Source organism: Pogonomyrmex barbatus, unplaced genomic scaffold (genome assembly GCF_055798465.1).
Source record: "Pogonomyrmex barbatus isolate J1 unplaced genomic scaffold, ASM5579846v1 scaffold22, whole genome shotgun sequence".
Taxonomy (NCBI): Eukaryota; Metazoa; Arthropoda; class Insecta; order Hymenoptera; family Formicidae; genus Pogonomyrmex; species Pogonomyrmex barbatus.
In genome coordinates, this window is record NW_028297119.1 from 2142064 (window position 1) to 2160730 (window position 18667).

The 18667-nt window shown below is 47.8% G+C and overlaps 2 protein-coding genes across 2 annotated transcripts in view; one reads left to right on the plus strand and one right to left on the minus strand.

The window, feature by feature from the left end:
* Nucleotides 1–18667, plus strand: part of Su(var)3-3 (lysine-specific histone demethylase Su(var)3-3) — a 100133-nt gene that overhangs the window by 41127 nt on the left and 40339 nt on the right. The window lies entirely within an intron of this gene.
* On the minus strand, nucleotides 11086–18000 carry Tollo (Toll-like receptor Tollo). Its single transcript, XM_089078376.1, has 2 exons — nucleotides 12578–18000; nucleotides 11086–12464 (listed from the first exon to the last, which is right to left on the minus strand). The coding sequence occupies exon 1, from the start codon at nucleotides 16571–16573 to the stop codon at nucleotides 12842–12844; it is 3732 nt and encodes a 1243-aa protein (XP_088934502.1). The 5' UTR covers nucleotides 16574–18000; the 3' UTR covers nucleotides 11086–12464; nucleotides 12578–12841.

The following is an 18667-nucleotide window of genomic DNA, read 5'->3' on the forward strand; positions in this document are numbered from 1 at the left end:
CAGAACTCGCAGTCGTGCTCCATTCTGGCCAAGTACTTTCCCCTCGGTACCGGCGAGCGGATAGTATTAGCTTTCGGAGACAGGTTCCCGGAAAGAGAGAAAAGTTCGACGGGAAAGTAAGGGATAAGGGAGCGGAGCGACCAGCGAGCGCGTAGAAATCAGGAACACGGTTCGTTGAATTATTTTTCTCCATCGGATATTGACATTTATTTGTGTCAGCCGTAAGTTTGCCGGCTACGAGGACAGAGACGTAAGTCGGCGAATTACATTACGTTCTCCATAGACTTTGTCGACCGGTCACGTTGTTTATCAAGGCGTTTTCGCATTCCTTCGCAAAAACGTCTTATTTTTCGGGAAGTTTTAGGGAAAGTCGATCGAAAGAGAATATATTTATATCGTGTGTAGATAGAATATTGAAAATAATTTTACGCGTTATTTCGAGAGCGCGTTGTCTAAGCGCGTTTCAGTTTGGGGAGAAAATTTAAATAACGCGTCGGTGTTCGGTGCGCGGCAGCACGTATCAACTAAATGCGTGCACTATCGCGTGCCTTATCGCGCCATCTCGCTGTCCGCCGCTTTTATATGTATGATTGCTCCGCGTGCTCGTTCATCTAAAATTCTATGCGCAAACGATAGCGCGCGCTGGACGCCGAGATAAAGCGAGATTCATCGATAATTTTGCAATGAGCATTTTTGAAGGATGTCAGCCGCTGCCAAGTCATCGCAGCGGTAGCAATCACTATTGCTAGCTGATATCGATCGCGGCCACGTTGATATTAATTATTAGAGCAACACGCAGCGACGCGCCGCCAATCTCAACAGGATAAGCTCCTCTCGGCTATCCTAAGCCGCGGCCTATCTCCGTAATTCATCTTTCTTCTCGTACTCGTACTTGTCCGAGAGGCACGAATCCACGTGAAATTTAAGGCGCCATATCCCCGACGAGGCTCCGATTCCGAGATGCAATCGCGTGGCCGCGTCGGCGCGTCCGCTTTTGGTCGTCGTCACTGGCATTTAATTAAAGAAAAAGAAGGAGCGGACAGAAACGAGCGGCAAATCTCGGAAAGGTCGTCGTTACGTCGCGGTGCATTAGCTCCGAGTGGCGCGTTTAATTACAGCCGCGACGTTACGTCGCCGGCGTAAACCGGGCTTAATGTTAGGTCCACCCTGAGGAGCCACGGATGCCGAGCGATATAGCCGTACGTACCTTCATCTCTCTCATCGATCTTCGATCTTTCTCGACTTTCGTCGAAATTCTATCGCTCAGATAGAAATTTTTATCGCGCATTTGTATTTTTCTAAGATCTCCCTATGAACCCGACGAAAGTCATCACGTATCTCCAATTTGCATCCGATGACAGTTAATTTAACCAATCGCGTTATTTTATCTTGAAATTCGAGTTTGTTGACTGACAATTAATTTCGAGCGGCCGTTGATCGCCGTAAATTGTCAGATAATGCGATAATACAGGATATCTCAACGGTGTGGACTCTGCTTAAGGCTCGACGAGCGTGCCGGGAGTCACTCGGCTTTTCGCGGCGGACGAGGACAACGAAAACTCGCACGTAAGATGCAGGAGCACGTAAGACAGAGAACCCGGGCGTTTCTTGTTATACCGTTGGAGGGAAGGTGGATGGGCGCTAACCATCCGCGCACCGCACCCTCCCTCTTCGCGGCCGCGGCAACCGGACGACCGAGCGAAGCATGCGAGCCTTCCGAGCACACAGGACGAATACCCCGCTCGTGAAGGAGGGAGAGGCGTGTGTTCCTTCTGTCGAACTGTTCGGCATGGAACGCTACCGACCGCAAGATCGGCTCGATCGGTCTCGGCGTCCTATTCAATTGCCGTACGTGACACAAAGGGAGGGACGGGGGGACGATGAGGGGTGTCCCTCATCCCCCGTCCCTCCGCGGCTGCTCCGTGATTCCAGTTCTTTCCGCGGAACGTAGCGATTCGATCCCGCGGAAACGTCGTGGATTACGCTCGAAACGTTGAACGGCCTCCGCACCGCATCGCGCGCACCGATATTTCAATGCGTTCTCGGTACTATTTTCTCTGTACACAATTACGTCGCAGTTTGCTGTGCGTGGATGTCCGTCAAACCTTTCTAACCGCGCGCGACTCAACATCGCTCATTAAATGGTAATAGCGCGTTCGATTTATATTTGCGCGCCCTCGCGGCGCGTTGTTCTTCGCGAGTCGGCTTCGCGAGGCTGATGTTGCGAAAATCGTGCTTTGAAGGCGCATCATCTAGAAGACTTTGTGAACAAACAAATCGCAATACATGATGGATGGCGCACGGAAGGATACGTAATTTTCACGTTTTTTCTATATTTATATGCGAATCTCGCTTGTCATTGTTATTGTGCAATGTTTATGCCTTCTGAGCGCTTGAGTTACATATAAACTTGTGCAAAAATGAAGCTGTGTATATAATTTTCTGCACTGTACGTGGCGTTTATTAAGCCACAATAGCGGCAAATGAAAATACTTATCCAGTGCATAAATGAACTAACTTTTGCCTTTCTGAATTTTTCTCCTTTTTCTTTTTTTTGGAATTAATTTGGCTTGTAATTTCTGCACGATTTAAATAATGGTTGGAGGAACAGAGAAGGACCATTTTATTCAAGAAAACTGAAATACGGAAACGATAAGAAAACGGAAGCGTTTGCTCAGATTCATTTTACGTTATCCGTCGCTCCGTATTGAGATCTGCGTCTTGAATTTCTCGATATCGTTTTCATTCGTGATTTCTGGATTCTACGATCTCGGCCAAGTGCGCTCAGACGGAAGTGCAGTAATAAAACTCCGGAGTTAAATGTTAATCGCGAGAGGGGGAAAGAGAACTAACCCTCGAGTATAGTTTCGTTGAAGAAACTTAAGCAGCCATCGGAATAGAAAAATTTCTCCGCGGATTCGCCTCGCGGAATATAAAGTACTCGGCGCACGGAGTGCCGAGTGTTTCTTCTGTGTTCGGGAGAACCACTCGATTGAGGATCGTATCGGCCGTCGGATCGATTCGATTTGCATCTGTCGACGTTTTAGCACAATAAAATACACCGGCATACAGCATACGGCGCGGTCATTCGATATACCTTAAATTAGAAAAGACATCCTCACCGAGGTCACGGTCCGGTGGGATTCGCCGTTGTTTCATTTCGCGAAATTCCAATTTTGTCATTGCAAGTTGTTGCAGATATTTCATCGTAATATCGATATCCGATTTATCGACAAGTGAAGCGTACTCGGTACGGCCGCGTGGCTAAACGCGCCAACTGCTTGTCGTGCCGAATGGAATAGAAAAAAAAAGAGAGAGGAAGGAAAAACTGCATATATATATATCTCTCTCTCTCTCCCTCTCTCTCCCTCTCTCCCTCCCTCCCTCCCTCCCTCCCTCCCCCCTATCCCCTCGGACACGCTCGTGCGCGAATCGCACTTTCCGCAGGCCGCAAATCCCGAAAGCATTTCCATATGAAATTTCATTATGGAAATCGCGCATCCCGGGACGGTCTTGGGAAAGTATCAAACGTTCTTTTTTCGCAGAAAGGGCCGCTGGCTACCAAATAAGGTCCGCGTGAGCAGCACCGCGGAACGAATGGCGAAAGGAGGAAGAGACGGCGACGCGTCGAGCGAGTTTGATCGCCGCGGATAACGCGGAAGTTTTATTTACATAGTCCGAATGGAGGAGAAATCCGGCGATGGGGTTTTTTTTTTTTTTTTTTTTTTTCACTTACAGTGGCTCGCGTACTAGTTAATATCCATCTCTAATTTCCATTTATGAACTTTCCTAGGGACGATTTTCCGAGTGCGAGTTGGTAAAAGCGCGTCTTTACAAGCCGGGAGCACGCCCAGGGTCACACGGGACATCGTCGTCGCTCGTTCGTTTTTCTGAGTGCATCCCGAGAGATCCTCACGGAGTGCAAACCTGCACGAGAATTACGGCAATGGAATCTCCAACGATGCGTACCGATAAATCCCAACGAGCGCGCGAGCGTCGAGGCACGCGGTATTAATCATTCGACGGGGAGTTCCTACTTATCACGATCAACGTATAACTTAATTCCTGCTTTAGCCGGGCGTTAAATCGCACGTTCGCGCGTCCATACCGCGGAAGGACATAGATCTCACCCTTCGTGTTAGCCTTCCTCTCCTTGCTGTTCGAACGACCGCGAACCGTGATCATGCTGCGAAGCTTCTATTCGCAGCCGCGTGAAATTGAGTGAGGAGTATAATCAGATTCCTTGTAACGAATGTTCGGGAACTGGTACTTTCGGAAAAATGTCAGTAAAACTTGCTTTATAATAATAAACTACATGAAACTATACGAGGCATGGAATTGCGAGCTATTAAAATTAACACTTCTAGGAATTACAAAAAATATTTATTTCAATAAAACGTACGTGTTACGTAAAAAAGAAATTGAAACATGCACCATATACTTGATGAGGAGAACAGATACCGATATCAAAATGTAAAAGTGCGTAAATATCTTGGATGGGAGTGCGTTAAAAAAGTGTTATCGGTAGTCACATTCTAACAAATTGCCGAATGTAACGTAACTTAAAAAAAAAAAAAAAAAAAACTCGGAGAGTTGCTTTCGTTTCACAACAAAAGAGAAGAGAAACCGCGGAAGCTTAAATTATACGTTTGCGACTGACGTAGTGGATGATTGTTATCCTGGAAGTAATCTTATCGACGGTCGCAGATGCACCCGAGAGCTGGAGAGAACACGGAGAGGCTTCGCCGTTTCCAAGTTTTCATTGTTTTGCGCGTTTGCCGTTGCGCGCGTGACACGAAATCGGGGCGAATGGTCGTGCTCGAGAATTTCGATCGTTTGCAGCTGTGCTCATTTTCTCTCAGCAGCAGATGTTTCTTCCCGCAAGGCTACGCTCGCGTGTACGAGGTTGCGCTCATGTGTGCATCCATATCTCTCTCTCTCTCTCTCCCTCTTTCTCTCTCTCTCTCTCTCTCTCTCTCTCTCTCTCTCTCTTATGGTTATTTCACAGCTTTCACAGAAATTTACATTGCCGCACGACGTCGTCTACCTACAAAAAATTATTGTCGATACAAATTAACTGTCGCGCGTATTCTCGATAGAATCGCTCGTCGGTGTGGATGCATGTCATGTGGTGATTCTTAATAGGGATGCATTTCTCTCCTCTGTAATTGAAAACTTAAAACAATTTCATTTACATACGAAAGTGCTTTGATCGTGCCAGAGTCAACAATGTTGTACAAGTTTGGCTTAACTCCGCATCTATTACTAGGATCCCCGGATGTAATTAAAGTGACGAGACCAAAGAGATGCATTTGTTATTTTTTCGGTTACCTTTAACGCGGTTTGGGAAATGTTTTACTTAATTCCGCTTTATATAAATACCAATTTTCAGTTTTAACGAGAGATAGTCTACGCTGCGAGCAACAGAGGATGCAATTTATTCGAATAGAATTAAATGTGAAAAATGTTTGGATAATTATTTTTAAAATATATTTGTACAACATGTTTATACAAAACATTTTAAAATATATTTGTAGAAAATATATTTATATAGACCAATTATTCCTGAAATATAAACGCAAAGTTGAGAAAGGTACACAAAGGGACTTCGCGAGTCCAGTCGGAGCAGCAACGTTTGTATACAAGATGCGAGGGTTAATCCTTAATTGCCGGGTCAATGCTTGATTGGATCAACTCAATTCGTGCTACGCGACTAATCCCTTATAATCCTAACGACCGTCGCATATATTTGCATTATATTATGCAGAGACCGGTGAAACATTTCGCTGCGACAGAATATTTGATAAAACGAAACACACATATGGCCGCGCACAATTAGCACATATGAGGGTAGATCTCAGAATAGAAAATTTCAAGGAACTAGACGAAGAGTGGAATAGAGCGGTAGTCGCAACGATGAAATTGCAATGGAATCCCCGAGGGCTCCGTTGTTGCAAGTTGAGGGATAACCATGGCCCACGGAATGGCAAGCGCAACGACCATATCAGCGTGGTCTGAAAATGTCGAAAACTTCGGCGGATTGTCAGCTGGCTTTAATGCGCGACGAAGCGTGTCAACGGGATCCCGTGGTATTATTACGAAGTCTCTCCCAAGCCACACTTGTAGTCATACACACGAGAGAGCGCCGGAATGGTACCCGACACGCCCCGCGAACTCTCGAGGAGTTGCGCTTGCAAAGAGTTGATTAAAGTCACCGATCGGTCGGTCGGTCGGTCGGTCGGTCGGTGCAACTTGTATTTTTTTTACCTCTCTCCCCCTTCTCCTTCCCCCCCCCTCTCTCTCTCTCTCTCTCTCATCCCCGAACCCGAAGAGGTTGGATCCAATTCAATGTTCCGCGAAAGTGCTTTGTAATCGATCGAGCGAACAGCTCTCGCCTCGGAATGTTTCTTCCGCCAGTGTCAGTCTCGCAGCGACAGGCAGATCCACCTCCGTCAATATTAGCGATGCTTGTTCGGGACGAGGCAACACTTGCTTAATAAATCGAATTATCCGGCGCTCGCGGGGTTCGTTAAAAGTCCATTTATCCGACGATCGCGCATCGTAATGGGCGAACGTGAAATCACGAAATATCTTCTCTACCGAGAGACGTTCGTCAAACTGACTTCATCATCGAGATGACGAGAAATCGACGTATCTCCTTTCAGGAGAAATTTATCTTACCGCGCTTCTGATTAATTGCATCTGACAGGATAAACGATAGAAACTCGTTTGCTGCAGTCGTAAAACGTTTCACGACAGTTCCGAAATAAATTGCAAAATTTATATCTTAACTTTATATCTTAGCGTCATCGACATTTTGATTGGACATTATTTTAAATACGTAGTGATCAACGCGTGCATTTTACACAGATCGATAGAGAGTAAGAAATATTATTAAAACTGCAATAATTTTAAAGAAGCAATAATATTTCGATAGTTCGGAAAATGTAACCGATATAGCCCAAACTATTATGTTAAAGTGTACACATATATATCATCATTTTTATATTAAGTGTAGTCATTAATCGAGACACACGCGAGACACATGCGTGTCGCGCTTCAGGAATGCGTACGGTCGCAAAGGATACGATACTCTTTTATGACGAAGGTAAGTAAGTAAGGGACGAAATTAATTGCCGGTCATTTGCCTGAAATGCCGCAGCAGCGTCGCGCGCTTCGGCGCCATTATTCTGCTCTTTTGCCCACATTTGAAAGTTCGCGTATACAAGGAGTACGGATGATTTCTGCGAGTTATATTATGATGTTACACGCGGTGTTACCTCGCGCTCGTATGTGTATGCGAGAGGGTAACCGACTGTACCACGGTTCGCATAATCAGCAAGCCGCAGCGGCTACACGACGGCCGCGGCCGCGGCCGCGGCAGCGGCGGCGGCGGCGGCGGTGGCGGCGGCCAACTGTATGGATAGCGCACGTGTGAAATATGCATTCGCGAGACAATGCAAGCGGGACACTAAATTCTCAATCGCGATAACTGTACCCGCGAATATAAAGTTCACAGTCGACAAGAGAGCGCGAGGTCGGGGATAATTGAGGGTACGGGGCTCCTTTTTTCACGCTCGACTTCCGTCGATCCTCTTCGCGCCGCGCAAGCGCGAGATGTGCAAGTAACGCTGCGCAACTGGCGATTAGTTGTGCCATCAAAAATGCGCTTAAAGATTGCAATTACCGGCGAAGCGAATTCGAAGGCGAAATAATGCACGAGAGATGCGAGAGAGAAAGAGAGAGACGGAGGGGGGGAGAGGGGGGAGGGAAGAGTTCTCAAGAGTTATCTTAATTAATCACGATTATGTCGCGGGCGATTATAGTCGTCGTGCACTTCGCGTCGCGTCGCCCACTTTCCAACGGCTGTATAATCACGAACATGACACAAATCCTGACTCGCGTATGATTTAATGCGCCTCGTGAGTACCGCTTGAATTTCGCAAATCTCAACCGGAATAACCGACTCGAGCGTCGCCGCGCGCGCTCCTTCTCTCTTTCTCCCGCGAGTGGGAACGATTTGCGGCTTGGACGATTCAACGGACTTGTGATAAAAACGCGGCTGCTCAATGATCCGACACGGCGATTTGAATTGATCGGCGGTGTCGATTCGAGACACGAAATCCCCTTCCTCGGGGCCCGGCGCGACTCCAAGATGAGCGATGAACGACGATGACGAAGGCGTGCAAGTGACGTATACCGTTCCGGCAGATAATGCAAACAGAAATTCCGTTAGTATCGCATAAAGCATCGGCGACCAGATTAGCGGACGGGGGAGAAAGAGAGGACGGCGATTGAAGGAGGTCGGCGGGCACTCTCGGACTGCATTCTCGGGGAAGCTGCGCTTTAACTACTTCGCGAACGAGTTAGCGAGCTGCGAAATGTTAGGAGCAGGCGAGTATTATGACTGCGCCGGGGACGAAAGAAGCGCACGACGAGGAATAAGTGAGCGCGCTCCCCGCGCTTTATCGCTCCTAATTCATTATTTTCCGCTGTAAAGACCTACGTAAGACTTTATGCGCATTAAAACTCCTCACTTGTCGGTCGTTTTATCGGAAGGCCCCGTTACCCGGTGGTACTTGGTACCCTACCGACTCGCGCCCGACTTGGTCCCGTATTCAATATTATTGCTCGCGTAGTCGCTGCCGCCAACTGTGTTGCCAACAGTCGCCTCGATTCGAATCGCGGTATAAAGACGTCGGCTGTATCAATTTTAATGGCCGCTCTTTAATTTCAGATTTCATCGCGCCGCCGATTTCTCCGTCTCGTTACTTACCCGATCGTGCGCGCTCGTCTTGTCTTGTTAAGTTGGATAAACGAACAAAATGGGGAACAGGTTTATAAACTCCTTACACAATCTCGCATTATCAGGCCGCGCGTGCGTTCAAAAATGCTTTTTGTCCGGTTCATTACTTATCCTGGCGAGATATAGATAGACACGCCTGATTCCGTTCCTTTCGCCACTCTATCCGCGCCCAGGAGTGCGGCCTGGAGTATCTAGACCATTGAGAGATCTTACGATCTCTTGCCCTTCCGTTCGTATATAATTTCTTCCTCTCGCCATCGCGCGAGCGCGCAGAGGGCCCGTAGTGGTGTATCTCCGATTTTTCTCAGTACATTAAATTATACTCGAGGGGACTGGTTGACGGCCACGAGCCCGCCTTGACCAGGCGCTTTCAACGGAGAACATAAGCGATGCAAAGAGTGTTTTACCCGTGATATGTTGTTAAGGACTTGTTAATTACAAAAGTGGCAGAACAGGATCGGCAGATAGGAGCGTTGACTTGTTACCGCTCCCGATAGAGGCGCTCGCTATCACGGCTGATCGCGATCTACGCCCCGACAAATCGACAAGTCGCGATTAGAAATTTCCTCTGCGTACCTCTGCGTGTCAAGCCTCCGCGTCTTTCGCATCTTTCAAGGATACGAGTAAGGATGAAAGTAAAAATTGAGATGTCGGAATATCGTGACTAATGTAAATTGGACGAGCGATGACGACACGGGGCTGCGAGCGAAATAGGTGTCGGATGGACTAATCGCGGACGCCGATTGTTTTGATTAGTCGTCGGAAATGATTTGCCGAGCCGAGTTAAATGTCACGCGCGTGATGATAACCGATATTGCGCTGTGTTCTCTCATCGAAGAGAACGTCCATCGGGATTGATCGATCTATCTACGCGCCGCGCGAGAGGTGCGCGGAAAGCGGCTCGGCTCGGCTCGGCTCGGGCAAATGTTAGATCGCGGCTGCGATCCGTTGGCGGAATGACGAACGCCGCGGAGTACAATGCGATTGCGAATTCCGCGTGTCATTAGCCAAACCGCAAAATGCCCCGGCAGTTGCGGTATGTAGGGTGGGACTCTCCCGGCACAGTCGACGGACTTCTGCCGCTTTCTGCCGCTTTCTGCCGCTTTCTGCCGCTTTCTGCCGCGTGCATATATTCGTTATCGTGCACCGGCTTCGCGACACCGTTACGGTATATACTTGCGTTATTCCTCGATCTCGCAATCGACCGCGAACGGTTCGCCGCTACCACCGCTTATTTCGCGCATCGATCGACTCGCCCGCGCTGGTGGCCGTTACGCCAGCATTGATTACACGACGATTACACGCAATCGCGGGCCGTGTAATAACGTAACTTTCGCGAACGTTTTCACGTAGCTACAATTTTCCAGCGTTGGCTCATTTAGCTCGCGCTCTCCTATGCTACCCGCTCCTATGCAGATATCTCATGCCATCATTGCGGCAAGATCGGACATCCGTAACTGACAAATCAGATTCTTGCATCTTTCCAACTTTTCTTATCGCGTTATTATAATTGTCACTTTCTTTTCTGCATGCCGTGATATTACATTTTTCCGAAATATTTCAATCATATTGAATATGAGAATTTAATTTTATAAACTAAAATTGCAGCTGGAATTTTTAGATTGTTTTTTAGTATCTTTAAATGCATTATTGTGGTAGTCCGCTAGAATTAAAATAACGTAACGAGAGAATTTAATTTAATTTGTTATAGGCCATAACACGAAATTTTCTCTTAGCTGTTTCCTACCAAATTGTCTCTTTTCTATTATCCTCAGGTAGATATTACTTATTCCGCTGATGCAACGGTAACAAGACGTGATGACAATGTATACAGACGTGACTCGATTAACATAAAGTATTGTTTTGTTCTCGAGCTACCTCAGAAAATGGCGCACAAAGCCTGCATCGAAATAGTGGATTTAATTGTCATGCCGTGAATATCGCGTATACCGCTTTGTCATTTTATTGCATTAACTGAAAATGAGAAAGTGCATTGCATGCCGTTTGTAAATTTGCTTTAATGCGCCTTTGATATTTCTCTCAACAAGTACGGTTAAAGAAAGCAATATTTTGTCTTGAAAAAAAAAAATATATATATATAATTTGAGAACTAAGATTGCAGATAAAACGCGATGAGACACGACGTTGAATGAACGTCTTTAAAAAATATTGATGTGTTTAATAGTCGAAAGTTTTTTCAGCAATCTATACGACATATTTTTGGAATTAAAATTCGGCATGTAATGCGATTAGGGAAGAATCAAAGTGAAACAAAAGAATTAAAAACATAAAAATAGAATGTTTTATTATTCAGTCATATAGCTTTTATTCTAGAATAATATCTTTTTCTCATGATGTCGAACAGTTTGCGAAACATGATAACCGCTTGCGAGGAAAGCTAAAGAAGATGATTTTACGTTTGTACATTATATCTCGAATATTTGCAGCAGCACTTTAGTTTCCTTGCACATAACGCGCATTTTGAATTCGACTGTCGCATTTCGAATAAGATACGTAAGGTTTATTTCATCTTGCGTCGTCTGCACCCTGATGCTTTCATGATGTTGAAGTTATTACCAAAATGTGATTGAGCCATCTGTGCAATGAATATAAATGCACTGTCTCGCCGTTATACATTTATAAAAATATATACAATTTATATTTCGTGTACACCAAGTTTGTATATAAAAATATTAAAATTTTTAAATTTAAAATTAAAATTTCGTTTGTTGATTTAACTCTGACACTGAGACACCGTCGAATTCAAGAAATTCCACGCGGCATGTAAATTACGGTTTCTTAAATTAATCGTTAATCAACGGCAAGCGAGCTTCGTTGTTACACTGTCTCCGTTTTTCGTCACACTCGCGTTATAAAACGCGGCGCACCCAAGTCATATAAAAAGGTCTTTTATCGATTGGAACGAAATAAATAAGACTAAAGTAATATTTTACAATGTCCGCGTCCAAAATTTTTCATTATCACCGTGGAGCGTCAGCTTTAGCCTGACTGAGATGCTCGTAAGCTCGTGTTCCTGGATGAAATTCGTCATCAACCAGAGGGAAGAGAAATGTAAATACAATTAAATATACATAATAATTATAATTAGGAAGTGGTATCACTGTTGGCGCAGCGGCTTGAGCCAAGCTATCTAAACAATCAAGTCGAGATTCAAACGGGTCCCGAGACATTCTTCTCGGCTCGATATTTTAACTCTAAGGGTTGATCGTGGAGGCACCCACATGCGTGAGATAGCTGTCGAAATTAAAATTATTACACCAATGCGACATTCGGCACCCGAAAAATCCAGCGTGTGGTGTTGCCGATTTCGTGAAACTATTCGCACTGTAATCGACAAGTAACGTTGCCGACTTCAACTGTAAACGAACGTGCACATGATGATGAAAAGCAGTGAATTTTTTAAATATGCGGGACCGCACGCTGGGCTACCAGAAGCGCGACAGGCTGCAGGCACATTTCTCGCGTTCCACGATCACGGCACGATCACACATTCACATACGTATACGCACCCAACGTGCACATTCGTCGCACGTTCCACGAGCCGAATAACGGTGCCGGTCCGGTCGTGATTCGCGACCGAGCGGACGACGTCCTATTTACAACGAGTTTCAGCTAACCACTCTCGTCCAGAGACGCGCTGCAACAAATTTACAGAATCTACGTGTGGCACACCGAGTATATATATATATATACGCGTTTCCGCGCGTGGAAAGCGCGTTTTAAATATCTTCTCACTCTCTTATCACACACCGTCTATGTACACGTGGCCTCCTCTCGCCGCGCCTCGGCACGCTCTATTTATACATACAAAACTCTCCTCCGTTTGTATTTACACACTCTAGGTAGTATACCGTCGTATTGCACACGTCGTTCGTCGAAAATGTGGAGCCGCCGTGGAGTCGCGCACACAAGATCCTCGACGTAAAACTCGCGTTTCTTCTCCCGTTGCATCCTCGCACGGATCCTGTTGCACTCTCGTTCGATAAACGGCACTCGGATGCGCTCGGATTTGATTTATATGTGGACGGATACGGTGCGCGATCCGTTGGACGTCCTGTTGTTGTGCTGCCGTCGGACCGGCGGTGGCTGCCTCGTCCTCTGCGTCGCGCGCTGATTGTTCGGCACGTCCGGTAACGCGAATCGCAGCTTCTCCCAGAAGAGCTTGTCGCCCCACTGCAGATACGTGTTCGTCTTTAAGTACAGCCGTATGTCCGGATCGAGATCGCGCTGGTGCACGTCGCCGACCAACACGAGGATCAGTCGGCGTCTTCTGTCTCTCAGCACCTGGTGGTGCGCCGACTTGAAGTCGAAGCGACACCATTCGGACTTAATGAAGTTCTCCGATAGCACCATTATCGTTCTGCGCGACGACTCCACCGCTTGGACAATGGTGTCGGCTATGAAGCTGCCGACCGGAAAATCCCGATAGTGAAGACATAGCTTGTACGAGGGATTGCCCATCTCGAGCACCGGTGCCAGTTCCTCGGCGACGAATGCCTCGTCCTTCGAGCTGTAACTCACAAAGGCGTCGAACAACTTGTCTCGATCGTCCCGGTCGACCTCGTGATTCCGATAGAATATTCGCACGCCGAAACGCGAGTGAAACCACACGCGCAGCTCGTGACGAAACACGAAGGCGAGCATGCACAAAAGTATAACGACGAGCGAAGTAGCGGAAGTGGCGACGAGCAACGGCAGGTAATCCTGTAGAACCTGCTTCTCGATAATGGTCTTAGTGTAGTTGTGACGAATGTCGTTGTCGATGCTGATCGTACCGGTGCAAACGACACTCTCATTGCCGGCGCGCTCGCGATCACCTGGCGTACCCGTGCTCACCGGGAAACCAAACTCGTCATCCGCGAACACTTCGTCGCCGAACGACTCGAATTCCGTGACGTTGTACACGCAGCGCAACGCGGCCGCGTCGGTGACGCGAATATTCGGACTACGCGACCACTCGCGATAACTCTGCAGATAGTCGCACTCGCAGGACCAGGGATTCCCGGCTAGGCTGACCTCGATCGAGCTCGGCAACGACCATATCGCCAGGGTGGTCAGACGATTGTTTTGCAGCCGTAGCATCCGCAGGGAGCGCAACGGCGCGAACGTGTCGTTGCCGATCGCGGTGATGCGGTTGCGTTGCAGATGCAGCTGCCGCAGCGCGTCCAGTCCCTCGAACTCGTGACCGCGCAGCTCGCGTATCCTGTTGTCCTGCAGGTGCAGATCCTCGAGGTCGCGCAGCCCGTTGAACGACCTGTTCTGCACGATCTCGATGTTGGACGAATTGAGGAACAGCACCTTGAGCTTCTTGCGGCCGATAAAAGCGTGACTCGACACGACGCGCAGATCGTTCCCGTCCAGATAGAGGCGCGTGGCGTCCATCGGTATCTGTTCCGGCAGCTTGTTGACGTGGCCGCCGTTCGAGCAATCCACCACGTTTGCCGACCACGACTGGTCGTGATAGCACGTGCAGTTCTTCGGACACGTCATCTCGCAGTCGCACGCGTCGAAGTCGCAACAGTGGCACAGGGCGAAGCAGTGGGTTTCGTACTTGCAGAGAAACTGTGAGTGCGACGCCTCGACCAGCGGCACGAAGGCGTGCTCGCGATCGTACAGGAGTTTGCAGTAGATGCTCTCGAGATCCATGACGCGTGGCTGTACGCGCGTCTGATTCTGCCGATTGACGCGTTGTAACCACTCCATGGTGCAGTCGCACAGATACTGATTGTCGCCGATGTAGAACTCCGGCAGCGGTCGATCCGACGGTACCGCGGTGATACGCAACGCGTAAGGCTCGAGATTCCGTATTTGGTTACCCTTCAAGTCGACTCGTGTCAGATTCGGCTTCTTGAAAAACGAGTAACTCTGAACTTTTGAGATAAGGTTATCGTTGAGAAACAACAGTTCGACGCTCTTGGGGATCGCGTTGCCGGTGATCTCCGTTAGTTTGTTTTCGCTCGCGTCGAAGGTGCTCAGCTGCAACTGCGTCTCGATTTCGAAACGGTTGCCTAACTCCCGGATCTCGTTCGAATGTATGTCCAGCCATTGCAGTCCCGTTGGGATCATGGCGTAATCGAACAGCTTGAGCTTATTGTCGCTCACGTTGAGCCAGACGAGATTAGGTAATTTAGTAAAGAGATCGGCGATGTCGATCAGCTGATTGCCGTCGAGGCGTATCGCTTGTAGATTCAGATTCTCGTCGAAGGTACCGGGTTCGATGTACTGTATGCGATTTCGCGAAAGGTTCAGGATCTTGAGTTCCTTGATACGATCGAAGACGCCTTTCGTGAGATTGCCGATATGATTTTCGGTTAATCGAAGTCCATACAGCTGCACCACGTGGTCGAAGGTGCCGCTTGGTATCTCGGAGATGAGGTTCTCGCCGAGGTCGAGGGTGCGCAGGAGGGGAGTGGCTTTCAATGCGTCCGGCACCGATGTCAGCCGATTACCGTTAAGATGAAAGTCCTGCAGAGACGAAGCATTTCTCAGGGAACTTGGGTGTATTGTGTGCAACCGGTTGTTGTCCAGAGAGAGGAGGCTGAGCACGTAAAGGCCGCTCAATGTGGTGGCATCTATGACTGTCAATTGATTATCGCTGAGCAGCAACGTGTGCAGGTTGTAAAGTTCCGAGAACGTGTTCTCCGGCAGGCTCTCCAATAGATTCTCCTGTAGCCGTAGTATCTGCAGACTGTACAAATCGCGAAAGACGGTCGGATCGAGTCGCGCGATACGATTATTTGAGAGATCCAACACTACCAAACGCACCAGACGACTAAACGTAGCCGCGTTCACCCATTCCGCCGTTAATTCATTGTGCGAGAGGTCCAGCACCAGCAATTGCGACAACTCGCCGAACAAGCCGGGTGGCAAGACGTTCAACGTGTTGTTTCTGAGGTGAATCTCCTGTATGTCCCTGGCATCGTTGAAGAGCTCCGGCGGCAAGCTCGCGAGCCGGTTATCAGCGAGTTTCAAGATGGCCAGTGACGTGAGACCTTCGAACGCGCGGTCCGCCATGAAGCTGATGGCGTTGCACCGCAAGTCCAGGCTGTGCAACCTCGTCAGACCGGAGAATGCCGCGCTTGGCAGGGATTCAACGCTGTTGTTACTGAGATCCAGCTCTCGGAGATTCGTCAGACATCTCGCCGCGGAATTGAAGCGGAAACTCGTGATATCCCTGAGCCGATTTCTCGTCAAGTTTAGAACCTCCAGGTTAACCAGAGGACAGAGCGCGCCCTCCGGTATACCCCACATATTGTTCTCACCGAGATCGAGCTTCTCCAGTTGCCGAAGCTCGTCGGTGAACGCTCCAGCGGATACGTCGAGCGCCATGGCGGACCAGTCGGTGTTATGCGTTCTCACGGTGAGATTACGCAGCTCCTTAAGACCCTTGAACGCGTCATCCGACAGATTGCCGATTTTACAATATTCGATCACGAGTTCTCGCAACTCGACGAGCGGCCTGAAGCTCCCGGCGCTCAGCGAACTCTGGTAAAATAGCGCGTCGCTGCATTCCAGCCGCAGGCGCACGGTGTGCTGCGGCTGTATCACGCTGAAATTCGTGTTCTCCAGCTCGCTGTTGATGGTACGCAGACGGCACATGAGCGACACGTCGTCCTCGGCATCGCCGGTCGTGATCCACTTGCACTCATCCGGTGCCTTATACCTGAGCGCTTTGCTCAGAGATGCACCTAGAACACCGAATATCGTGCCCAACAGTATGGCGAGGAAGGCAGGACTACCCCGCATCTTTCCGTCGCGTTAATCACTGTTCCATCAATGTGGTGCGGTCCCCCCCCGTGCCCCCCTCCCCTAGGGGTACCTATCTCTAATACCAACTAACGCCACTGGTGCGGTCTCGCGAAACCGGCATCGATCCATCTAAACCACCACCGAGTCGCCACGATTTCACCTCATCACGTCAATCATATCACTCTCTCTCTCTCTTTCTCTTTCTCTCTCTCTCTCTTTCTCTCTCTCTTTCTCTTTCCTTGCCTCTCCTCGCTCCCTCGGTCGACGATCGACCTTTTGCACCTTGCTCCTTGCGCCTTACGATCCTGGCGGTCTCATCCTCGGTGATTCGTCTCGTACAGAAAAAAAAAAAAAAAACAAATGTACAGATAAAACGACACGCGCGCGTGTTAACAGGATGAGATAAACGCGTTCGCGAAAGAAGAGAGGGAGAGAGAAACAGGTTCAGCGACCCCGCGATTATCGTCTCTTCGACGCTGAGAAAAATCTCGTGGACGGCGAAAAGTCACCGTTGCTGATACGGCGTGCGCGTACAGGACTCCGATAGGGCCCACGGTTCTACCAGGACTGGTTGGCGGAGGATTGTAAGGCCCTGGCGAGCTCCGTTACCCTCTCCCCCCCTGTCGCCGCTGCCGCCGATCCCCCGGCTGCCACTTTCCACCGCTCACCACTCCGCGACCATCATTCCTTCTCCCACTTTGTTTCTTGCCTTCTCCTCGTCGCCGTCGTCGCTATCGTCGTCGTCGTCATCGTCGTCGTCGTCGTCGTCGTCGTCGTCGTCGTCATCGTCGTTGTCGCCGTCGTTGCCATCGTCGCCGTCGCCGTCATCGTCGTCGTCCTCGTCCTCATCCTCGTACCCAGGTCCCGATGTTCTGGCAAGCCTATAAAAACAAGACAGGTACACTCTCTGGGTCCTTACAGTGGCTCCTCCGCATCTGCAGCCTCCTCCATCCACTACGTTCTTATTTCCTTGTCCCCCCCCCCTTTCTGTTTTTTCCATCGCGCGTCCTTTTCTCTTTCTTTCTCTCTCTTCCTCTTTCCTCTTCTTCGTGCACCGTGTACTCCCCGCATTTCGTGCTCCCTTCGTCATCCTTTCCCTGTCTTTCTCTCCACCTTTTTTCTTTCCTGTCGATCTTTCTCTTTCTCTCCTCTTCTCTTCCTCTCTATTCTTTTGTCGTATTGCTGTTCGATCCGTCCGCGAAACCTCGCCACGCCATCATCTGTTCTCACATCATTTCTACGATTCTGTCACGTAGAATGGGACCTCGAAAAAGAATGTTTGCCCGATGCCTTTATGCGAATCCCGTTTACATTTGTATTCTAACTGTCCCGCAAATATTTTTTGTAGATTTTCATCGCGTTCGTCGTGATCATCTGTTTCCGATGAAAGTGTACATCAGTTTACATTTTATGCATGTAAAATTAATTTTTCATACATTAGGCTGCATATAATACATTTAGTTATTTTTATTTTATTTTTTTACATGTCTTCTGCACCCTTGTGTTTCGTTGCCAGAGATAATATTCTTATTTATATTTTTTAAATGAAATCTTTTTATTTCTGAAAAAATCTTATTCTATAATTATCTGAAAAAGGAAATTATCAAGAAAAACAATATTAATTTGTTTTTGCATTTTCAGTTTTCGATTCCAATTTGTCATTTTAAAGGTCAAATTAATTTCTTATAATATTATATACAAAATTTATACAACTTTATCAACGATTATAGACTAGGTCTATTGTGTTAGAAATTGTGCGTAACATTGTATCAAACGATCTTTTGTGAAGGACTCCGCCTTTTAGAAAACACTGCTTAGCAGTTTGACCTTCCATCGTTGAAAAGTGATTTGTTACCTGCTTGAAGTAGGGTTCCCCTATTGGCAAAAGATCTTTCGAACATTATTATCGCTTAAATCACTGATTCAATAGACTCCGAATTTCTTCGAATTTTAAACGATCACAAATAGCATTTATATCGAAATCGATCATCCAAGATTATAAATTACCATATCATTTATCCTGGTTTTTCTTAATTTTCCTAATTTTAATATATATATATATATATATTTGTGTGTGTGTGTGTGTGTGTG

Coding starts and splice junctions, on each gene's coding strand:
- Tollo (XM_089078376.1), bottom strand. CDS start 16,573: ATGCGGGGTAGTCCTGCCTTCCTCGCCATACTGTTGGGCACGATATTC.